We start from the raw sequence: 18940 nt of genomic DNA on the forward strand, positions 1-18940 counted from the left end.
TTTATGTAAGGGAGTTAACCATGTATTAACATTAACTAGGGGAAGAGCATTTCATGCAGAAGGAACAGTAAGTTCAAAGTCTCTGAGGTTAGAATAAGTTGACAAGATCAAGAAATAGCTAAAAGTGTGGCTGGATGGAGTGAGCAAGGGAGAAAATGTTAGGGATGAAGTCAGAAATGTAGGTAGAGACCAGATCATTTAGGGTGTAGTGAGTCATGGAAAAAAAACTGGATTTTAGCCCATGAGTGCTAGACAGCTGTTGAGCAGGAGAGTAGTAATATCCATTTTGGCTGCTCTAAGGAGAATAGATTAGAAGCAAGGTCCTCCAGTTAGGAGGATATTTTAGTACCCCTGGGAGACAAGACAGAAAATTGGATCACGGTAGCAGCAGTTAAGGTGGTGAGAAGTAGATCAGATATTGGGTATATTTTGTTGATACAAATATTTTGTTGATTTTAGGACTTGGTGATAGATTGGGGCTATGAGGAAATAATCAGTTAATTAATGTATTTTAATAGACCATATCATTAATTTATTTAATGGATCATAGTATTTAATAGGTCCATATTTTTTAAAAATAGGTTATATTAGTTTATATGATGGTGAGGATGTTATAGTAGAGAGGGGGGAAATTTGATTCCAGAGAGAGAAAGTAATTACAGGACAAAGTTGTTGAATAGAGGAGAGGAGATGCTCACATAGGTGAGCAGATTCAGTGGTAGGGAGGTGAAGTAGGTCTCGAGTGACTGCTTCTGATTCTCAGTGTGGAGATTGAGGTCCTTCATCTGAGAGTGAGGAAGGAAGACAAGGAACTTGGAGAGTTAAGCAGGAAAAAAGAAGGTGTAAAGTGATCTCCTCAGAAGGTAGGGAATTTAGGAAATGAAGAAAACTAAAGGAGCCAAGCAGTCAGGATTGTGGATGTTGACGTCTTAGAGAATCCTGGAAGGTGTTGTGGTGGATCTACAGTAGACGCCAGCCTACCTCTATCTAACATCCTTAGCTGTTTAAAATAATCCAAATAAAAATAGCTTTTCTTGTGCTTTCAGGAACCACAGTCTTTTCATGCAGTTGAGGCTTTCCATTACCCTTTATATACCTACCCGCTCACTTGATCACCTAACTACACACCTTCATTCCAGGAGGCCTGGGTAGGGGTAGGGGGGTACACAGAGTTTCTTAGTGTTCTGCATCTGTAGCTGATACCTAAATATAATGAAATGGAAATGTTTGTGTATTTCTAAGAATAGAAAGCTTTTTTTTCTTACTGTGCTATGTTCATTCAAATTCATACAGTGGTATATACCATAATGTGATGGTTGTTTTAAAAAATACCTGATGGTGTTAATAGTTGTATATGGAGCATACAAAAGACTCACTACTAACTATATCTCTTGGTTTGTTTATTTCACAGAATGAAATAGATAGTGGAAAAATAATATTTTCAGAGCATCTTCCATTAAGTAAGCTACAACAAGGCATAAAATCTGGTGCATACCTTCAAGGGACATTTAGAGCTAGCAGGGAAAATTACTTAGAAGCTACAGTATGGGTTCATGGTGACACTGAAGACAATAAAGAGGCAAGTGTGTACATAAATTCCTTTTACACTAAAATGTTTTCTGTTCTTTTTTTTCCACAAGTGTTTAACATTTTTGTACAAGAAGTTAAGTTTGCTTTATCCTCCCAATTTATCAGCTTGAAGAAAGTTATGTGAAAGGTCGTAGATACTAGTAGAATTAATCACTTTTTCAAAAAACTGCTTATTGAGGAAAAGAACTATTAACCCACTTTTAAGAGAATAAAAATCTAATCAATAAAAAACCCCACTATGGTACCTTTATTTTCTGTATTATGATCTATTGTGGGAAATACTATTTACATAATGTATAATTGCTCTGGAGAGCTTCACACACTTTAAAGCAAATAGCAGTTGTTTTGGGGTGCTCACTATTGGGCAGGTACTCATCTCATTGCTTTGAATGCTGCATTTCATATATTTTCAACTCTGCCTGTAAGAGTAGGTACTCTCTTTTTTGTTTTACCAATCAGGACCCTGAGATTTAGAGAGATTAAGAAATTGTGGTACTAATGTAAGAGTTATGGTAGAGCCATGAACACAACCCATATTTTCTGACCATGTTTTTTCTATTTGCTATTGAGAAATTAATAGGGCAGAGTAAAGGGCCCCACTATAAAGGAAGAAAATATATAAAGGAGGGGAAATAGAAACATAGAGACATCAGAATATATCTAAACTTCTGTAGGCAACCTTCCCATTATTATATTGCCTTTGAAAATATCTGGGCACGTGTCATTTGCTGTTTCACACAGATAATCTTACAAGGACTTAAAAATTTAAACCGAGCTATTCATGAAGATATTGTGGCTGTGGAGCTTCTTCCGAAGAATCAGTGGGTAGCACCATCTTCTGTGGTTTTACTTGACGAAGGTCAAAATGAAGATGATATGGAGAAAGAAGAGGAGAGAGAATGCATTGTATGAAACCAAGAAAGTTTTATTTTTTTGTCTGTGTAGCTTTGAATAAGTTGTTAATGTATTGTCTTTGGAAAAAATTAAACAAGTTTCATTGCTTTCAGATTTATTTTATTAATATTTATTTTATTCGCTAGGTATAATGAATAAAATTATAGTTCTGTCAGTTTAATAATATATGTCATACACATAGTTGATTTCTTTTCCTCTAAGTAGTCTGCTTTTAAATTAATGTCTTCTTTTGCTCAAATAAAACAAAGGTTTAAATACAAAAAGACTTGAGTATGAAACTTGAATTCTGACATTCAGGTGTACGGTCTGGCTGAATTAGTGAGGTTTAAGTAAATAAAAATTTAAAATTTTCTGAAATGCCTTTATGTAATGTTAAAGTTCCCTCAGCATAAGAGATGTACTTCTGGGCCCTTACAAATAGGTCTGTTTAATAATTCCTTCTCTATTACCATATTTATTATGAAGAGAGTGCTTTCACGTGTTTCTTTTGACCTAAAGTCTACCTGATATGACCTATTTATTTTCCCATTTTAGAATTACAACAATAATACAATTAGTTGGAATTCACACAACATTAGTAGTAGTTCTCTTTATATGAATTATATTAACTACTCTGGAGTCTTACTATAACATTATCTTTGCAGAGTCCAGGCCATAAGAGAGTGTTAGAGGTGAAATACCATAAGGTTCTTCTGCTGTTTCTAATAAAAACTATTATTTGTTTGGGTTTATATTTTGGATAAGGACGAACCTTTAAAGATACATCTCTTTTTTAATGAATTAATGAATGCCACTCAGCTAATTATTGAAAACTAGTACTAAAATCCTAGTCTTTTAATTACCAGACCTGTGCATGTGTGTGTGTGTGTGCACGCACATGTATGCAAGTCAGTAAATCTTCATATTAAAACTGCAGAGTCCAGTTCTGACATATTTATTCAGTTACTTTTGTTTTTTTGTAGTGCTTTACTATGGAACTGTTTTTGTAGTTTTGTTTGGCATGCTCTTGCCTAGAATTTTGAAGCATCAAAATTCCTTAGTTTTATGTCATAATTTACTGCCTGAGAAAGTACCTGTGTTCTAATTTTGAAGGGAAATTGTCTCATTATCCTTACAGGAAAGATAACTGAAGATTTTTACTTTTATTTTTACATGTCAGCTTAAGACTGCTGTAAGTGAAAAAATGTTAAAGCCTACAGGTAGAGTTGTTGGAATAATAAGAAGGAACTGGAGACCATATTGTGGCATGCTTTCCAAGTCTGATATTAAAGAGGTGAGTAAAGAGCATGTTGCTATATAATAGAAAATGAAATACATTGAATAGAACTTACAGCCCTCACTCACCTTGCCCCCATCCCCAGCCTTTTTTGTATGTGTAAAATCTTTTTTCCTAATTTTCTCTAGTCAAGAAGACATCTCTTTACTCCTGCTGATAAGAGAATCCCTAGAATTCGGATAGAAACCAGACAGGCCTCTACATTAGAAGGGCAGAGAATTATTGTTGCTATTGATGGTTGGCCCAGAAATTCCAGATATCCAAATGTAAGCTTGAATTAATCATTTTATTTTAGAATATTTAATTAAAACTTTGGGAATAAAGTTGCTTCTTTTACTGAAAATAGAATCTGCTTTTGTATAAAATACATACTGAGATCTAGAAGTATTTCACAGTTACCTGGTAAGTGTACGTCCAAGCTGAAAATTCATTTTAGGAAATTCCAGTGTGAATCATTTGGTGACTTTTACTCAGACTTCCTAACAAATAACTTTTGGTGACAGCTACTACAAAAACAGCATTTGAGACCTAAGTAGATTGTAAATAAACAAATTTGGAAGATAGGATATTTGAAGCACATTTTAAACTTGAAAAATAATAGAAAATAAACAGACACCTTTTTATATGAGAACCAGGCCCTTGGGAAGTCTCCCCCATAAATCACTTGAGAAGTCTTTGTCATTTTTAGCTTTAATTTACCTAGTTGTCATTTTTAAGAAGTGTGGAGAACATTTAGAAATACTAAAGTGATATGTAAATGTTCAGGGATTTAATGTGATAGTAAAATATAAATTGCCAAACAAAAAGCTGTAAAATACACCTTTCTAATAATATCTTTTGGTTTTAGGGGCACTTTGTAAAAAATTTAGGTGAAGTCGGAGACAAAGAGACTGAAACGGAAGTTTTGTTACTTGAGCATGATGTTCCCCATCAGCCTTTCTCACAGGCTGTTCTTAGCCTTCTACCAAAGATGCCCTGGAGCATCACTGAGAAGGTATGTTGAAAAGAATTCTTAGTGAATCACTGTATCTGAGCTACTAATTTTGTTTGATTTCTGTATGTGTTTTTTTAAAATATGTAGAAACCGTAGTTCCCTCCTCCCCTGCATTTAGTTTGGTACAGAACTCTTAGGTATCATGGAAATCATTTGCTTTACTGAAAGACAGACTTTTCTAGGGGACAGACATTAGCTTATGTCAAATTTTCCTAAGATGAAGAGTTCACAAGTTATAAATCATGATGTGCAGTTATAATTAAGAAATAAAGCTGTTTTTTTTTAATTTATAGATATTGTTGATTGCATAAGAGCTTGTGTTACATCTGTACCACCAAAATAGTTTTTTCTTTCTTAATAATGTGGCATCTTCTAGGACATGAAAAACAGAGAAGACCTGAGACATCTGTGTGTTTGTAGTGTGGACCCCCCAGGATGTACTGATATAGACGATGCTCTCCATTGTAGAGAACTTGAAAATGGAAATTTGGAGGTATTCATAATTATAATGACGTTCTATCCAAATATAGTTCTGGTCTTGAGTTAATTTTCTTTTGACCTATTGTAGAATTTGTTTGTGAGTTATTTATGTCAAGTAGAGTCAGTTGTAGCTGCAGAGACTAATGGGCATGTAAAAAATTGAAATGGTAACTGTGACTAAGGTCCTTTTTCCTTTTGGCCGTATTTCTTCTCATTAGAACTCCATTAGTACATTTACCCAATTAAGCATGTTGACATCCTTTTTATCTTTTTAAGGTTGGTGTTCATATTGCTGATGTTAGCTATTTTATTAGACCAGGAAATGCATTGGATCAAGAATCAGCTAGAAGGGGAACAACTGTGTATCTTTGTGAAAAGGTAAATATATTAAATTTAGAGTGGAATTTTGATACATCATTTCCATCATCTGTTTTATTCTTAATAATAAAACCATCTGAGGTATTTCCTGAGAAGAGGACAGCCTCAGTATATAGTGAAATATGAAATACTACTTTGTTAATTGTGCAGTTTGTCAAAATCATGGGCACTTTTGGATTCTTGAACAGTCTGGAATAGTACATGAATTAGCTAAAAGACATACATAGAATAAGATGGCCTTAAATCAGTGAAAATATTGCAATGTGTTTTGTTATTGAGTGACCCAAATAACAAGTAGACGTAGTTGATATAAATTGTTGTGTAGCATTTAACTTATTATTGGTGGGTAATTAATATATTTTCTGTTTCTTATATATAGTTAAGTCGAGTCTGTTCTGTCACAATTTACCATTTATTCTTCATTAAGTATGCTCCCATAAACTTACAGAGAAAAATTGTGAAAGTAGAAGGGAAAGTTAAGCTTAGTCTGTGGTAAATTCATTGTCAAAGTTCTTCTGTGTAGCTTTTTTCCATAAAATTTTAGTGTTTCTCTTTTTTTAGAATGTTGAAAACACCATGTAGTTTGTGTGAAGTATTGGAGGAAGGTCCAGTCGTAGAGCTATTAGGGCCTGTGTCTGTTATCTGGTAGAAACGTATTGTACAGGCCAGAGATTTCAAAGTTTCAGAGCACAGCTAGGTGGGTAGTGTAGAGAACTTAAACTTAGACCGACTGACATGAAATCCAGTTTTCTTTCATTGCTTCCCTCTTGTAAAAATTGTGTGTAACTACTTTTCTAGAAATAGACTTTTTATTTCACATTTTCTCACTTCTTTTCACAAAGGCCTTTTTTTTCCCCTTGTAAGTTCAATGCTATTGATATTTGAGAGTAGAACCTCAAAAAACATGTGGAGACAGCTCGGTAATCCACAACTCTATTTTATTTGTTCCAGAGGATTGACATGGTTCCAGAGTTGCTTAGCTCTAACTTATGTTCCCTAAGATCTAACGTTGACAGGTACTTATCACATTTCTTCATAAAAACATAGTATTTACTTCTATAACTGATTCCCATTAACAGATACCATCTATTTTTCCTCATAGGTTGGCATTTTCATGTATTTGGGAAATGAATCACAATGCAGAAATCTTAAAAACAAGGTTTACCAAAAGTGTCATTAATTCAAAGGTTGGTTTCATGATTACTACTTCATGTTTAACATCTTTGGTGCTTTTAACAATGTTCTAGATTGTTTTGAAAAAGTTAGGCTTATTAATAATAAGAAGAAGTTTTTCCCCAGTGTTGCAGCAAACTCTAGTTGTTTTCAGTTACTTGCTTAATTTTTGCTGTTATTTAGAAATGAGTTTATTCCTGTATTCAGAAACTTACCAAGCCTATATACTTGAGGAGACCAAGTAGGTTTCTTTTAGCCCTAACTCAGGAACTCCAGTGTTTGAAGTTGTCCCAGTTTATAACTGGTTAGTATTTTAAAAGATGGCATGTACACCGTCTCCTTGTTCCTCACACTTTCTCACTGAAATAATGTGATAAATCATGGTTGAATTCCAGTAGGACTAGCCTGAGCTCGATGTTCACACAGAACGGAGCCAGATTATGTTTCTCATTCTTCTCCTTTTTTTAATACTTTTCCCCAGATTCCCTTGTGTTCTCATTTTGCCCCGAATCTACCTCTGATGTTTGCCAAACCACTTTTCTTCCAATGATCTGTTTTCCAAGTTTGCCGGCTTTTTCTCTCCCTTTGACATCATTCTTTTCTAATCAGCTAGTGATTGGAAAGAAAGCAATGTTAAACTGACAGATAGTAATGTGGGAATGATTTAAATTTTCCTAGATTAGTATTTTTAAATAGGATGAGTTTATAATTCTCCTAGACTTGGTCAGTGTAACAAAATTATATGAAAAAAAAATTAGTAAGCATATAACAGAAAACATTTTTAGATGGGGAACTCTTATCCCCTAATAGATAAGTTGGTTCTCCCAAGAATCTGACCTGGTCTGCATCACCTAACTCTCTTGTACTATTCCTGATTTTTACTCAAAAAGCTGCTTAGAAAAAAAAAAGCTAAAAAATGGTGTTTTACATAAGGAGGGAAATAGGAACAGAGGTACTATTTGTATTGTAATTGGAAATTAATGTTTTCTACTATGATTTTTCCGATTCTTAGGTTAAATACCTAATTTTGGGTATTTAGTAGATTTCCTATAAAACACAATGTCTAGACTATTACAATTTTATTAATTATTTGCTGTGAGTAAGGCAGTATTGGTTCTCCGGAAAGGATTTCACTTTACAGTCATTATCAGAGAATCTAACCTTCCTTTTATTTTATTTTAACATTACCTAAGTATTTATACATTAACTGAACTATGAGTAAATAGTTTAAACTATTTACTAACCATTCTACCATTTTATTTTGTTTTAACATAAGTTCGCTTATGTTGTGTAATGCATCAGATAAGAGTAAATGAACCAGAAATCATAGGTGTGGAGTATAAATATTATAGATAGGAATCTCTTCTTTTGTTATTGATTTTAGGTTTTCTGAAATCATGGATTTTATATAGTGGAAATATGAGAACATAGTAAGCCAGTTTTTATAAGCATTGTATTAACATATGGTTTCTTTTTTAGGCTTCCCTTACATATGCTGAAGCTCAGATGAGAATTGATTCAGCAACCATGAATGATAGTATTACTACTAGTCTCCGTGGACTAAATAAACTAGCTAAAATTTTGAAAAAAGGAAGAATTGAAAATGGGTACATTTCAAAAATAGTTATTAAGATTTGTCTTAATTCACCTATCCTGGCATTAAGCTAACTTGTGAACTCTTTAAAGTGTTTTATCATGGACAGTGATGAATTATTTAATAGGCTGAATAGGGACTCTTGAGTAGAAACATTCCGTTTCTTCTAGATACCTTTTTAAATATTAGCAGCTTGATTCTGGACTTGATTCTGGTTTGTTCAAGAGTTCTGTTGTGTCAAAGATCTTGATATGTTTGAGTTAAAGATCTTGAAGAAATTCTAGGAAGGCAAGATTGTCTTAAGACTGTTCTATTTGGATCGTTCCTGATTTTAATTAGAAATGAGTTTCAAGATTGAACATTGGTTTTTCAGATATTAAAATAAATATAGATGAAGTCCTTCTTGCACTTAGAGTTGGAAGAGATTTTAGAGGTTGTTTAATCCAACACCTTCATTTTTTTTTTTAAAGTTTTTTTTTTTTTAATTTTTATTTATGTATTTATTTATTATTTTTGGCTGTGTTGGGTCTTTGTTTCTGTGCGAGGGCTTTCTCTAGTTGCGGCGAGTGGGGGCCACTCTTCATCGCGGTGCACAGGCCTCTCACTGTCGCGGCCTCTCTCGTTGCGGAGCACAGGCTCCAGACACGCAGGCTCAGTAGTTGTGGCTCACGGGTCTGGTTGCTCCGCGGCATGTGGGATCTTCCCAGACCAGGGCTCGAACCCGTGTCCCCTGCATTGGCAGGCAGATTCTCAACCACTGTGCCACCAGGGAAGCCCCCAACACCTTCATTTTTTAAATGATTAAGAGTTACCTAGAAGCAGTCTTACCAAAGATCTGATTGCTAGCGGCAGGTTTACAACTTTTAGCTGTTATATCATGGCATTTGCCAAACTGCAGAGGAGTTTTAAGGAGTATCCAAGTACCCAAACTTGTTGAAATAGTTAGAAGAAATTTGATTCTTGAAAAACATCAACTGTCAGAGTAAAGCAGGTTCTTGAGCCTTTCATATGTTGGTCTCTGGGTTCCTGTGCCCATCTAGGGTAGGGTCACAAGTAGTTACTAAAAGTGTTTTTGTTGGGGAGTGCAAACTCTAGATCTGTGCTGTTTTCATAAGATGTGCCTATTTAAATTAAAATTCATTAAAATTAAAATAAAAAATTCAGTTCCTGAGTCACACTAGCCATATTTCAAGTCCTCAGTAGCCACATTTGGCTAGTGGCTACCATGTTGGACAAGGTGGATTGAGAACATTTCCATCCCTGCAGAAAGTTCCATTGGACAGTGTTGTTCTAGGCATTTATGCTGAGCCAACCCTATCTCTACTCACACTTCAGTTTTCTGGGAATTTTCTCCTGAAACTTGGAACTATATAAGGATAATTTGGATGTAGTAAAACCCAATGAAATTATTGCTCAAGTTTGTCCTTAAGATGTAAATAAGAGGAGTATAGTTAGATTTCTTTTGTAATACAAAACAACACATTTTTCATCAAGTATTCGTTTATTGAAGGTTTTCAGTATGCCAGGCATCAGAAGAAAGTTTGTTGTAAAAGCAAAGTGAATAAAACAAATTGAAACTGTATTTATTTTGGCAGTTTTAAAGTAAGAGATGTAAATTTGCATCTGTAACAGCTTCCGCTAATTAGGACAGGAAAGATATTTCGTTAACTTGAACACTGTACTTCTAGTTTTGTAAGTATTGATAGATAGTCATCTACTGGTAAAACATATCATCGAGTCTTCTCAGTCTTAGGATGAATAGAGAAAGGAATCAGTAAAAAAAAATTGGTGTCTTTCACCTTCTTAAAGGATGTGTTGTGTCTTAAATTATATTTATCATATGTCTATGTTAAAGAATAAATGTCACGTTTTAAATGTTCTGTGAAGAAAAAGTGATCAAAATGTGATTAGTATACCTTGCTCTTTAGGTCAAGATGTATAGATTAACACAGATTAATTGTGGTTTAGAACCTTATTGTAAATTATGCATGGAAAGAAAGGAATATTTGTCGGGATTCCCTCTCTAGTATTTCTTCTGTAGTTCTTCTAATAAAGGTGAAGAGTCAAGGGAAAAAAGGACTTGGAATCCCACTTAACTTGCCCCAAATCATCTTTTTCCCTTTTTTGTGATTGTCCAAAGTTACCCAGCCTCATTAAAATTCTTAGTTTTAGGTTGATTTGGAGCTGACCTGATGAAAATAGCATCAAGGTGTGTAGAAACATTATACTTGCCTTGCCTTGTGGGAATTTACTTTTCAAAGGAGAACTTGCCAAATCATTAAATGAACTGTGCATGTAAAGCACTTAGCCTAGTGCACTCTCTGACCCACAGCACTCAGATATTAATAGCCATTAGTGTTTGTGACATTAGTTGTAGTTTGTCTCCTCTCCTTGGTTGAGTGTATGTGGAAGATACTTTCGAACTGGGGATCTTCTGATGTTACTGATCTACCCATGGCAGCTTCCCTTTTGCCTCTCTCCACCATCCCTCACCCTAATACATTGTTTCCTATAGTAAATAAAATACTATTGATTACCTTCTTTATTTATAAAACTGATTACAAACTCTTGTAGCTAAGTAAAAACTCAGTTTCGGTACAGAAGTCATTCAAATCCTGAGAAACACAAGGACTCATTTTGTTGTGTTGCTACTGTCCTCCCTTTTTAAATGCATTTTAGAGCTGTAAAATATTAGGCTATCCGTGAAAATGGAACATAAAACTTAGCAGATGGTCATAAAGCTTTCATAAGAAAAACTTATGAAAAACTGTTTCATAAGAAAAACTGTTTTCATAAGAAAAACTGTTATAAAACTTAGCAGATGGTCATAAAGCTTTCATAAGAAAAACTTGCTCTAATCATTTTCTGTTTTAAAAGAATCACTTCCAGAATTATATCTGTTACTGCTCACATGACTGATTCACCTCTTTATCTTATTTAGGGCTTTGACTCTTTCTTCTCCAGAAGTTCGATTCCACATGGACAGTGAAACTCATGATCCTATAGATCTGCAGACCAAGGAACTTAGGTATGCAATTTTTTTGATGGGTAGTAGATAAGATTTTGATTTTAAGGTAATATCTAGTATATATATTAATAAAACATATTTGTACCCCAAATATCTATTTTTAGTAGGGTTATGATTTCTACAGAGTTTTTTTTACTTATGAAATATAGAGAAAAGTAAATGATTTCACTTTCTAGTCTTTTTTATATAAAACCTATGTATCTTATTTATAAGATAAATATTATAAAAGGAAAACTGCCAGTTTGGTTTGTCTTAATGTGTGGTATATTAGAACTTGACTAGTAATAGCTATGGTAAGTAAAGGAAGATTACCCGCATTAATTTCTTATGTATTTAATAGAGAATATACTGTGATAGGGTAGAATAGTGGCCAAACACTGGGCTTTGAAGCCAGACTGCCTAGATTTGGATCCCACTTCTGCCAGTGACTCCGGTCAAGTTATTTGACCTCTCTATGACTCGATTTATTTGTCAGTAAAATAGGATTGGTAATGGTACCTACCTCATAGGGTGTTGCGAAGAATAGTCAGAGGTTAGGTATTGTTGTTACAGTTTTATTGATTTGGGCTAAGATTTAGGGAGCAAGGTTGTTTTGGATTAAATCAGAGTTAGGCCTCTTTTCCATGCCTGTTATGTAAGGTGATCTGAAATTAATCATGCATTTACACTTTTCTAGTAGATGACCAAGGATTAAAAATGGGAATATTCTCAAGTTTGTTAGTTAGGACCAGTGTGTGCATTATAGCATTAGAGCTAAAATTTAAAAATACCTTTGGGTGAATTTCTGTGCAAATAAGTCTAATGTTAATAGGAACAGTGAACCCAATACCAAGGGCTTTTTTGAGGAAGATCTTGAATCTAGTTTTGCCAAAGCAGAACATCACCCATTTCTTCTTACCAAGAAGAAAAACCACATTTCTAAGAGATTGTCCCATAGTTTTAAAGGTACAATTAGAGGTCTTCCTAATATTAAAAAAAAAAAATTAATATATTTTAGGAATCTTGTCAAGAAGTTATAAGATGTTGTTAAAAATGGAAACATGAATGACAGATTAATAATGCATGTTCAGTAACTTGGGAGAAAGAAAGCACTATTAAACAACACAGATCATTTACTAAACTAAATTTTAAGTGGACATAGGCTATGTAGAATGAAAAACAATATCACATTGGTTAAGAGCTTTGAAGTCAGATTATATGGGCTCAGATCCTGTTTCTACTGATAATTCTAATCTTGAGCAAGAGAATAATGTTACACATCTTTAGTTTTCTCACCTGCAAAACAGGACTAGTATCTATATCCATATATATATATACATATGTGTGTATATGTATTGTATATGTGTATGTATACACACACACATATTGCAATGTATATAGCACTTATAGCACAATGCCTGGGCCATAATACGCACCCAAAATAGCTATTTTAAATATCTCTTCGTTTTGGGGTGAAAGTTTATTAGTGAAAGTTTTCATTTTTTTAAAGCCAAAATTGATATGACCTAAATAGCTTTTAATTCTTAGAAAACTTTATTTCTGTGGACTTATAATTGAATAAAAATCTCTTTGTACTCAGTATAAAGAGGTGAAAATGCTTATGATTTAGATTTTATATATTACTAGAGTTACTAAAGCTTCTGGTTTTTTTTTTTTTTTTTTTTTTTGCGGTACGCGGGCCTCTCACTGTTGTGGCCTCTCCCGTTGCGGAGCACAGGCTCCGGACGCGCAGGCTCAGCGGCCATGGCTTACGGGCCCAGCCGCTCCGCGGCATGTGGGATCTTCCCGGTCCGGGGCACGAACCCGTAGTCCCCTGCACCGGCAGGCGGACTCTCAACCACTGCGCCACCAGGGAAGCCCAAAACTTCTGTTTTTTATTGCCATTTGTAAAGTCTCTTCTAGCGTGAGATTTATTCATGGAGTAGATGCCTAGTAAGAGATCGTTAGCACAGTAGCTGAGAAATGAAAGGGATACTAAGTTCTTAAAAAAACACATGTGCATACACACATGAATGTTTACATAGGAATTTTCATTATCTCTTGGTAGAGAAGGTAACCTGTGAACGATATATAGAAGTCTCATTCTTTTTCCTTATTTAACGATTTTGCCATTGGCAGAGAAACAAATTCCATGGTGGAAGAATTTATGTTACTTGCCAACATCTCTGTTGCAAAAAAAATTCACGAAGAATTTCCTGAGCATGCTCTGCTTCGAAAACATCCTGCCCCTCCTCCATCAAATTACGAAATTCTTGTTAAGGCAGCTAAATCCAAGGTAAGGTCACATAGTTTGAAAAAGCATCTGTATTTGTGTAGTGATCCAGCCATTGCACTGAACAATCTATATTTACAGTTCCATAAAAATTTTGTTGTCTCCTGATGCAAAAATATGCCCGTAGTTCTTTCAATTAAAAAAAGAAGTCATCTAACTTGGGTGTGGTCATCTCTTCGCACCTTGAAATCATTTGTTTAATAAAATCCTTTAATGTCTTTAAATAAAGAGAGCCCTATACTAAAGCCAGATATTCCAGACTAAGTTATTTATAATATCCTGAACGTATTAAGCTCTTCCATATCTCTGTGCCTTTACACATGTTTTTTATGCCTGTATTATTTCATGCCTCCTCCAAACTGTCTACCTTTAGAGACTTAACAGATAGTTTTTTTTTCTCTTTATCTTCAACTCACTTAAGCCCTCTTTATGTCATGTCCCTAAGAAAGAAGTCCATTTTTGCATATGTGGAAAAAAGGAAAAACATAGAAAGGGCACCCGTTTCCTCAGCCCCTTATGCTCCCTGCCTCTGGTTAGTAGACTTATTTAGGCATGATTATCCCTACACTTGGGGTGACTGTGGCTTGGATTTCAGGGTATTATTCTAACAGGATGACGTTGATTTCTGATTTTTCAGACCTTTATGGTGGGCCTGCTCCTATCATATCCATCAGAACAGAATCAGCTTCTCCTCTGCTCTAAGGATTGTACTGTAAATTGGAGAATTTTCTCTTACTGTCCTATTTCTTTCTATGACCTGGGTAGAGGAAGGAAGATATAAGTATTTTTGCCTCATCTCCCAAAGTAAAACAAGCAGCCAGTTGCTGTATCAGCACGTTGAGCTGTAGTAACCAATACAGTTTTATTTTGCCTCTGATCTTCTACTTTGAATGGAGGGAAACTCTGCAGAGAAAATCCAGATATGCTGAAAAATATCCAGATCTACTTTGATTTTTTTCTGCCCCAACAGAGATAAGGCAAGTACAGATTGGACTTTGAGAGATAGCACTACTGCTCCCAATATTCTCTTCCCCTTGAAATTTCTTAAGAATGTTGATACTGTAGTACCTTCAAATGCGTTCAGAAAAATTTAAGGTTTAATGTTGCAAAAAACAGCCATTACTTTTTATGACTTTATTTTTAGTTCTCCTAGGTTTAGGATAAAAGATATAAACACTTAATATGTGGTCAAAAACCACCATATTTGTTCAATCTGATTGGTTATATTTTGAAGACATGCTGGTAGTGATTTTAAAATGTTTAATATGATGCGTTTTCCCCTCTTTTTTATCCACAGAATTTGGAAATTAAAACTGATACAGCCAAGGCTTTGGCTGACTCTTTGGACCGGGCTGATTCACTTACCTTCCCATATCTAAACACCCTGTTAAGAATATTGGCAACTCGCTGCATGATGCAAGCTGTGTACTTCTGCTCTGGAATGGATACCGATTTTCATCACTATGGCTTAGCGTCCCCAATATACACACATTTTACTTCACCCATACGAAGGTACTTTTTCCTTATGAAATTAGAGATAGAAAACAGTTGATTTCAAATTTTAAAAAGACATTTTAATGCTAACATAGCATGATTCTTATTTCTCCTTCATATATCTAGATACGCAGACATCATCGTTCATCGGTTATTGGCTGTGGCTGTCGGGGCTGACTGCACTTACCCAGAGTTGACAAACAAACACAAGCTTGCAGAATTATGTAAAAATCTCAATTTTCGGCACAAAATGGCACAGTACGCTCAGCGTGCATCTGTGGCTTTTCATACCCAGGTATTTGCCTTCTATTACTAATGTTAGAAATGAAGTTTCGTTCACTTTTAATTGCAGAATTTTTTTTTTTTGTTAACTTCAAAATATCTTAAGACAATCCTTGATAAGGTTGTATGCTTTTTTACAGTTATTTTTCAAAAGCAAAGGAATAGTAAGTGAAGAAGCTTATATTCTATTTGTGAGAAAGAATGCTCTTGTGGTGTTAATTCCAAAGTATGGATTAGAAGGTACAGTGTTTTTTGAAGAAAAGGACAAACCAAAGCCACGGCTTACTTACGATGATGAGGTACAGTATTTCTAATGTTTTTATTTTGGCTTTTTTTGGAGGGGGGACAGTTGCAAATGGTACCTATAAAGGGTAAAATTATTTTTGTACCCTACAGAACTTTATGCTAGCTAAGCTTATCATTTTACTATTTCTCAGCTCAGTGTTTCTTGCCATATACAAAAGTTTTTCTTGATTTCTTTCTTTTATACCATGAAAAGTTTTCCCCTCTAAGGAAAACTTGAATTATGCTTTGTCCCTAGTGGACAAATGGATTAAAGTAAAGGAATAAATGGCTGTTTATAGCTCCAAGAAGGGAATTTTTTCAACCAATTCCAAGTGTCTCTTACCTGACACACTCCCTACTTCCCTAATCTTAGTAGAAATACAGAACAATAAATTCTGCCCACATTACCTTTGTGCTCCTGTATAACACCAACAATTTGCTAATTAAAGGGGTGAGAATCCTACAGTTAATGAATATATATTGGGACCACATTAATGAAAGGGGGAGGTTTGCACATAATTAGGTCATATGTATGAGTTTGTTAGATTAGTGGTTTTTGTTATGTTGAACACCTAGATACTGAATAAATATTGAAGTTATTTTAGAATTTAAACTTTTAAATTAATATGGAAGATAAATTATAAAGAATTAGAACCAAGCCTCAAGTGTAAGAAAGCAATTAAAAATAGTAAAATGTGTTTTGTTTAGATACCATCACTTAAAATAGAAGATACAGTGTTTCATATATTTGATAAAGTTAAAGTGAAAATCATGTTAGACTCATCTAATCTTCAGCATCAGAAGATCCGAATGTCCCTGGTAGAACCACAGGTAAGACCAAACTTAGAGTGTCCATGTTGTGGTGGAATAAACAGTATGTATTTTGTGAAAGAGAGTGATATAGTCATAAGTTATTCCTGTTTAAGGATAGAATCCTGTAAGTATTGTGGAAGACAAATACCTGCATAGGAAATCCTATTTTCTCACTGATTTCCTTAGGCCATGGGAACCCAGGCATCTGGGCTTCTTCTGAGGTCCTTGGGGCCAAAAGTGGAGTTCTGAGATCTGCCTAGTTCTTTCTGAAATCCGCACTTTTGAAGATCAAGTTAAAGTGTGTTTCCACCTAAGACATTGGTTCTTAACCTTGGCTCTGCCCCCGACACACCTGAGGCCTCTGATCCTGACAGAGTGGCTCACAGCTAGGATAAATTGAACGTTTTGGTTAAACCCACCCTTCCCAAATGACATGCTTCTACCTGCTGAGATCATGTCTGCCTTTTACATTCTGAACCACTGTTCCTTTGTGTGTGAAATACATACCAACACATATATCCTGTGGAAAATCTGCTCCTTCTTCCCCCTACCACCCCTGCATCTTTTTGAACTTAAAAGCGTCAGTGGGGAAGGGGAAGATGAGAAAGATTTATTCCTTATTTTACGCTTTTACTCATCTATTTTTCCCATTTGCATTACTTCAGATACCAGGAATAAGCGTTCCTACTGATACTTCAAACATGGACATTAGTGAACCAGAGACAAAGAAGAAGAAGCTTCAAAAATAGCTACAGTCAAGAAAAAAAAAGCTTCAAAGATTGGTTTCCTTAAAAAAAAAATCTTGAGGGAACACTTGTAAACCTAAGAAGTGTGTGATAGTTTGTTACTTCTAAGCACATTTTAATAATTTTTGAAATTTGCATTTTTATTGAACTGTTGACTGTGTCTGTCCCATCATACTACTTCCTTTCTGGATTGAACAGAACTATTTATGCAGAAAAATTCGATTGAATAACCATCACTTAAATAGTGACAGGATAACAACTTGAGGGATCTGTAAAGATCATTTAAAGGGAGCACTCATCTGCTCACTGAAGAGGAGATGAATTTTGCATAAGTAATTTGATTATCTACTATTGATAGAAAAAAACTGTAATTTTCCTATGGAGAAAATATAACATTTTTAGAAGGAACAGTCTATTCTTTCTGAGTCTTGAAAGCTGTCAGTGTGTGGTACGGCAGTTTTTAGATTTCAAGACAGTGAAGTCAGGAGCTGTCAGGGACTTCAGCATTTAATCTCCTTTGCCACCTTTAATTTACCTGACTTATACTAAGTGTTCCTGTACTGTTAAAAAGCCTCCTGCATTTTATTAGTGGTTCTTGAACAGCTGTGAATGTTTGGGAATTGGGTATTGAAGGAAGGTGAAGTAGAATATTTTGATCTAACTGGAAAAATAGTTTTTTTTTAATACCAGATAATAAGTGTGATCTTCATCCTTGACCTTCAGCTCAAATATCTCCCCAAAAATAAGGCATTAGGGTTCAAAGAAAGAATAGAGATGGCCCTTTAAACATCACATCGTGTTACTTATAAAATAAGGAGGCAATTAATAATGGCTTTTAAATTGCATATATATCAGATTATGGAGGAAAGGAGGGGTTGCATGAGGACATTAAAGGGAACAGATTGAAGTACTGCTACTTGGTGTGCCCGTGCCTACTTCCTTGTCAACCACAAAGATTATTAATGATAAAATAGGTGTCTTCAAGAATATTTCGAGATAGAGTTACCTTAAAACATTTTACTTGGCTCATTCAATTTCTGAAGTACCGACACTGTACCAGGTTCCTCACCAGTCAAGTAAACGATCTCTGCCCTGAAGGAGCTTGCAGTACAGTGAGAAGTGACTGGCGAACACATCGGCAGGTGTAGTAAGTGAGAATAGTTCCAATGTGTACATTCAGGCACTTCAGTAATTAAAATGATTGTTCCCATTTCCTGTTACTGAGGAAAACATCCATACATTGAGGCAGAACTTGTTTCATTCGGAGAGCCTTGAGGGGACTAACGCCTAAAGCGGTGGGCAAGCCTTTTCTGTGAAGGCCGGACAAGTCAGGCTGTGCCAGCCGGGTGGTTTCTGTCACAACCATAGCTCTCCACTCACTCCTCTGCTCTTACAGAATGAAAGCAGCCACGGACTATATGTAAACAACCGAGCATGGCTACGTTCCAACAAGACCTTGTTTACGGGCAGGGAAATTGAAATAATTTCCTAATTTTCATGTGTTTAACAAAATACTACTAAATTCAATTTCCATGCTGCACCTTTCCCCCCAGCCATTGAAAAATTCTTTGCTCATGGGCCATAGTTTACCTGCAGTCGAGGAAAAGGAAGGCTTCTGGG

At 35.1% G+C, this 18940-nt stretch overlaps 1 protein-coding gene across 4 annotated transcripts in view; it reads left to right on the forward strand.

The window, feature by feature from the left end:
• The window catches only part of DIS3 (DIS3 homolog, exosome endoribonuclease and 3'-5' exoribonuclease), a 28009-nt gene extending 9773 nt beyond the window's left edge, over positions 1-18236 (forward strand). For 3 of the 4 annotated variants that reach the window (XM_004278502.4, XM_033403255.2, XM_033403256.2), the window contains 17 exons: positions 1412-1579; positions 2332-2496; positions 3665-3778; positions 3910-4047; positions 4629-4775; positions 5152-5268; positions 5532-5633; positions 6585-6649; positions 6736-6820; positions 8286-8413; positions 11342-11428; positions 13547-13703; positions 14998-15212; positions 15321-15489; positions 15617-15775; positions 16470-16592; positions 17240-18236. In XM_004278502.4, the coding sequence (XP_004278550.1) occupies positions 1412-1579; positions 2332-2496; positions 3665-3778; positions 3910-4047; positions 4629-4775; positions 5152-5268; positions 5532-5633; positions 6585-6649; positions 6736-6820; positions 8286-8413; positions 11342-11428; positions 13547-13703; positions 14998-15212; positions 15321-15489; positions 15617-15775; positions 16470-16592; positions 17240-17323 (2223 nt within the window). In that variant the 3' untranslated portion in view covers positions 17324-18236. The remainder of the gene's footprint in view (positions 1-1411; positions 1580-2331; positions 2497-3664; positions 3779-3909; positions 4048-4628; positions 4776-5151; positions 5269-5531; positions 5634-6584; positions 6650-6735; positions 6821-8285; positions 8414-11341; positions 11429-13546; positions 13704-14997; positions 15213-15320; positions 15490-15616; positions 15776-16469; positions 16593-17239) is intronic. The other variant, XM_033403254.2, reaches the window with a different exon arrangement.
• The last annotated feature ends 704 nt before the right edge of the window (positions 18237-18940 follow it).

The sequence above is a fragment of the Orcinus orca genome, chromosome 18 (assembly GCF_937001465.1).
Source record: "Orcinus orca chromosome 18, mOrcOrc1.1, whole genome shotgun sequence".
Taxonomy (NCBI): domain Eukaryota; kingdom Metazoa; phylum Chordata; class Mammalia; order Artiodactyla; family Delphinidae; genus Orcinus; species Orcinus orca.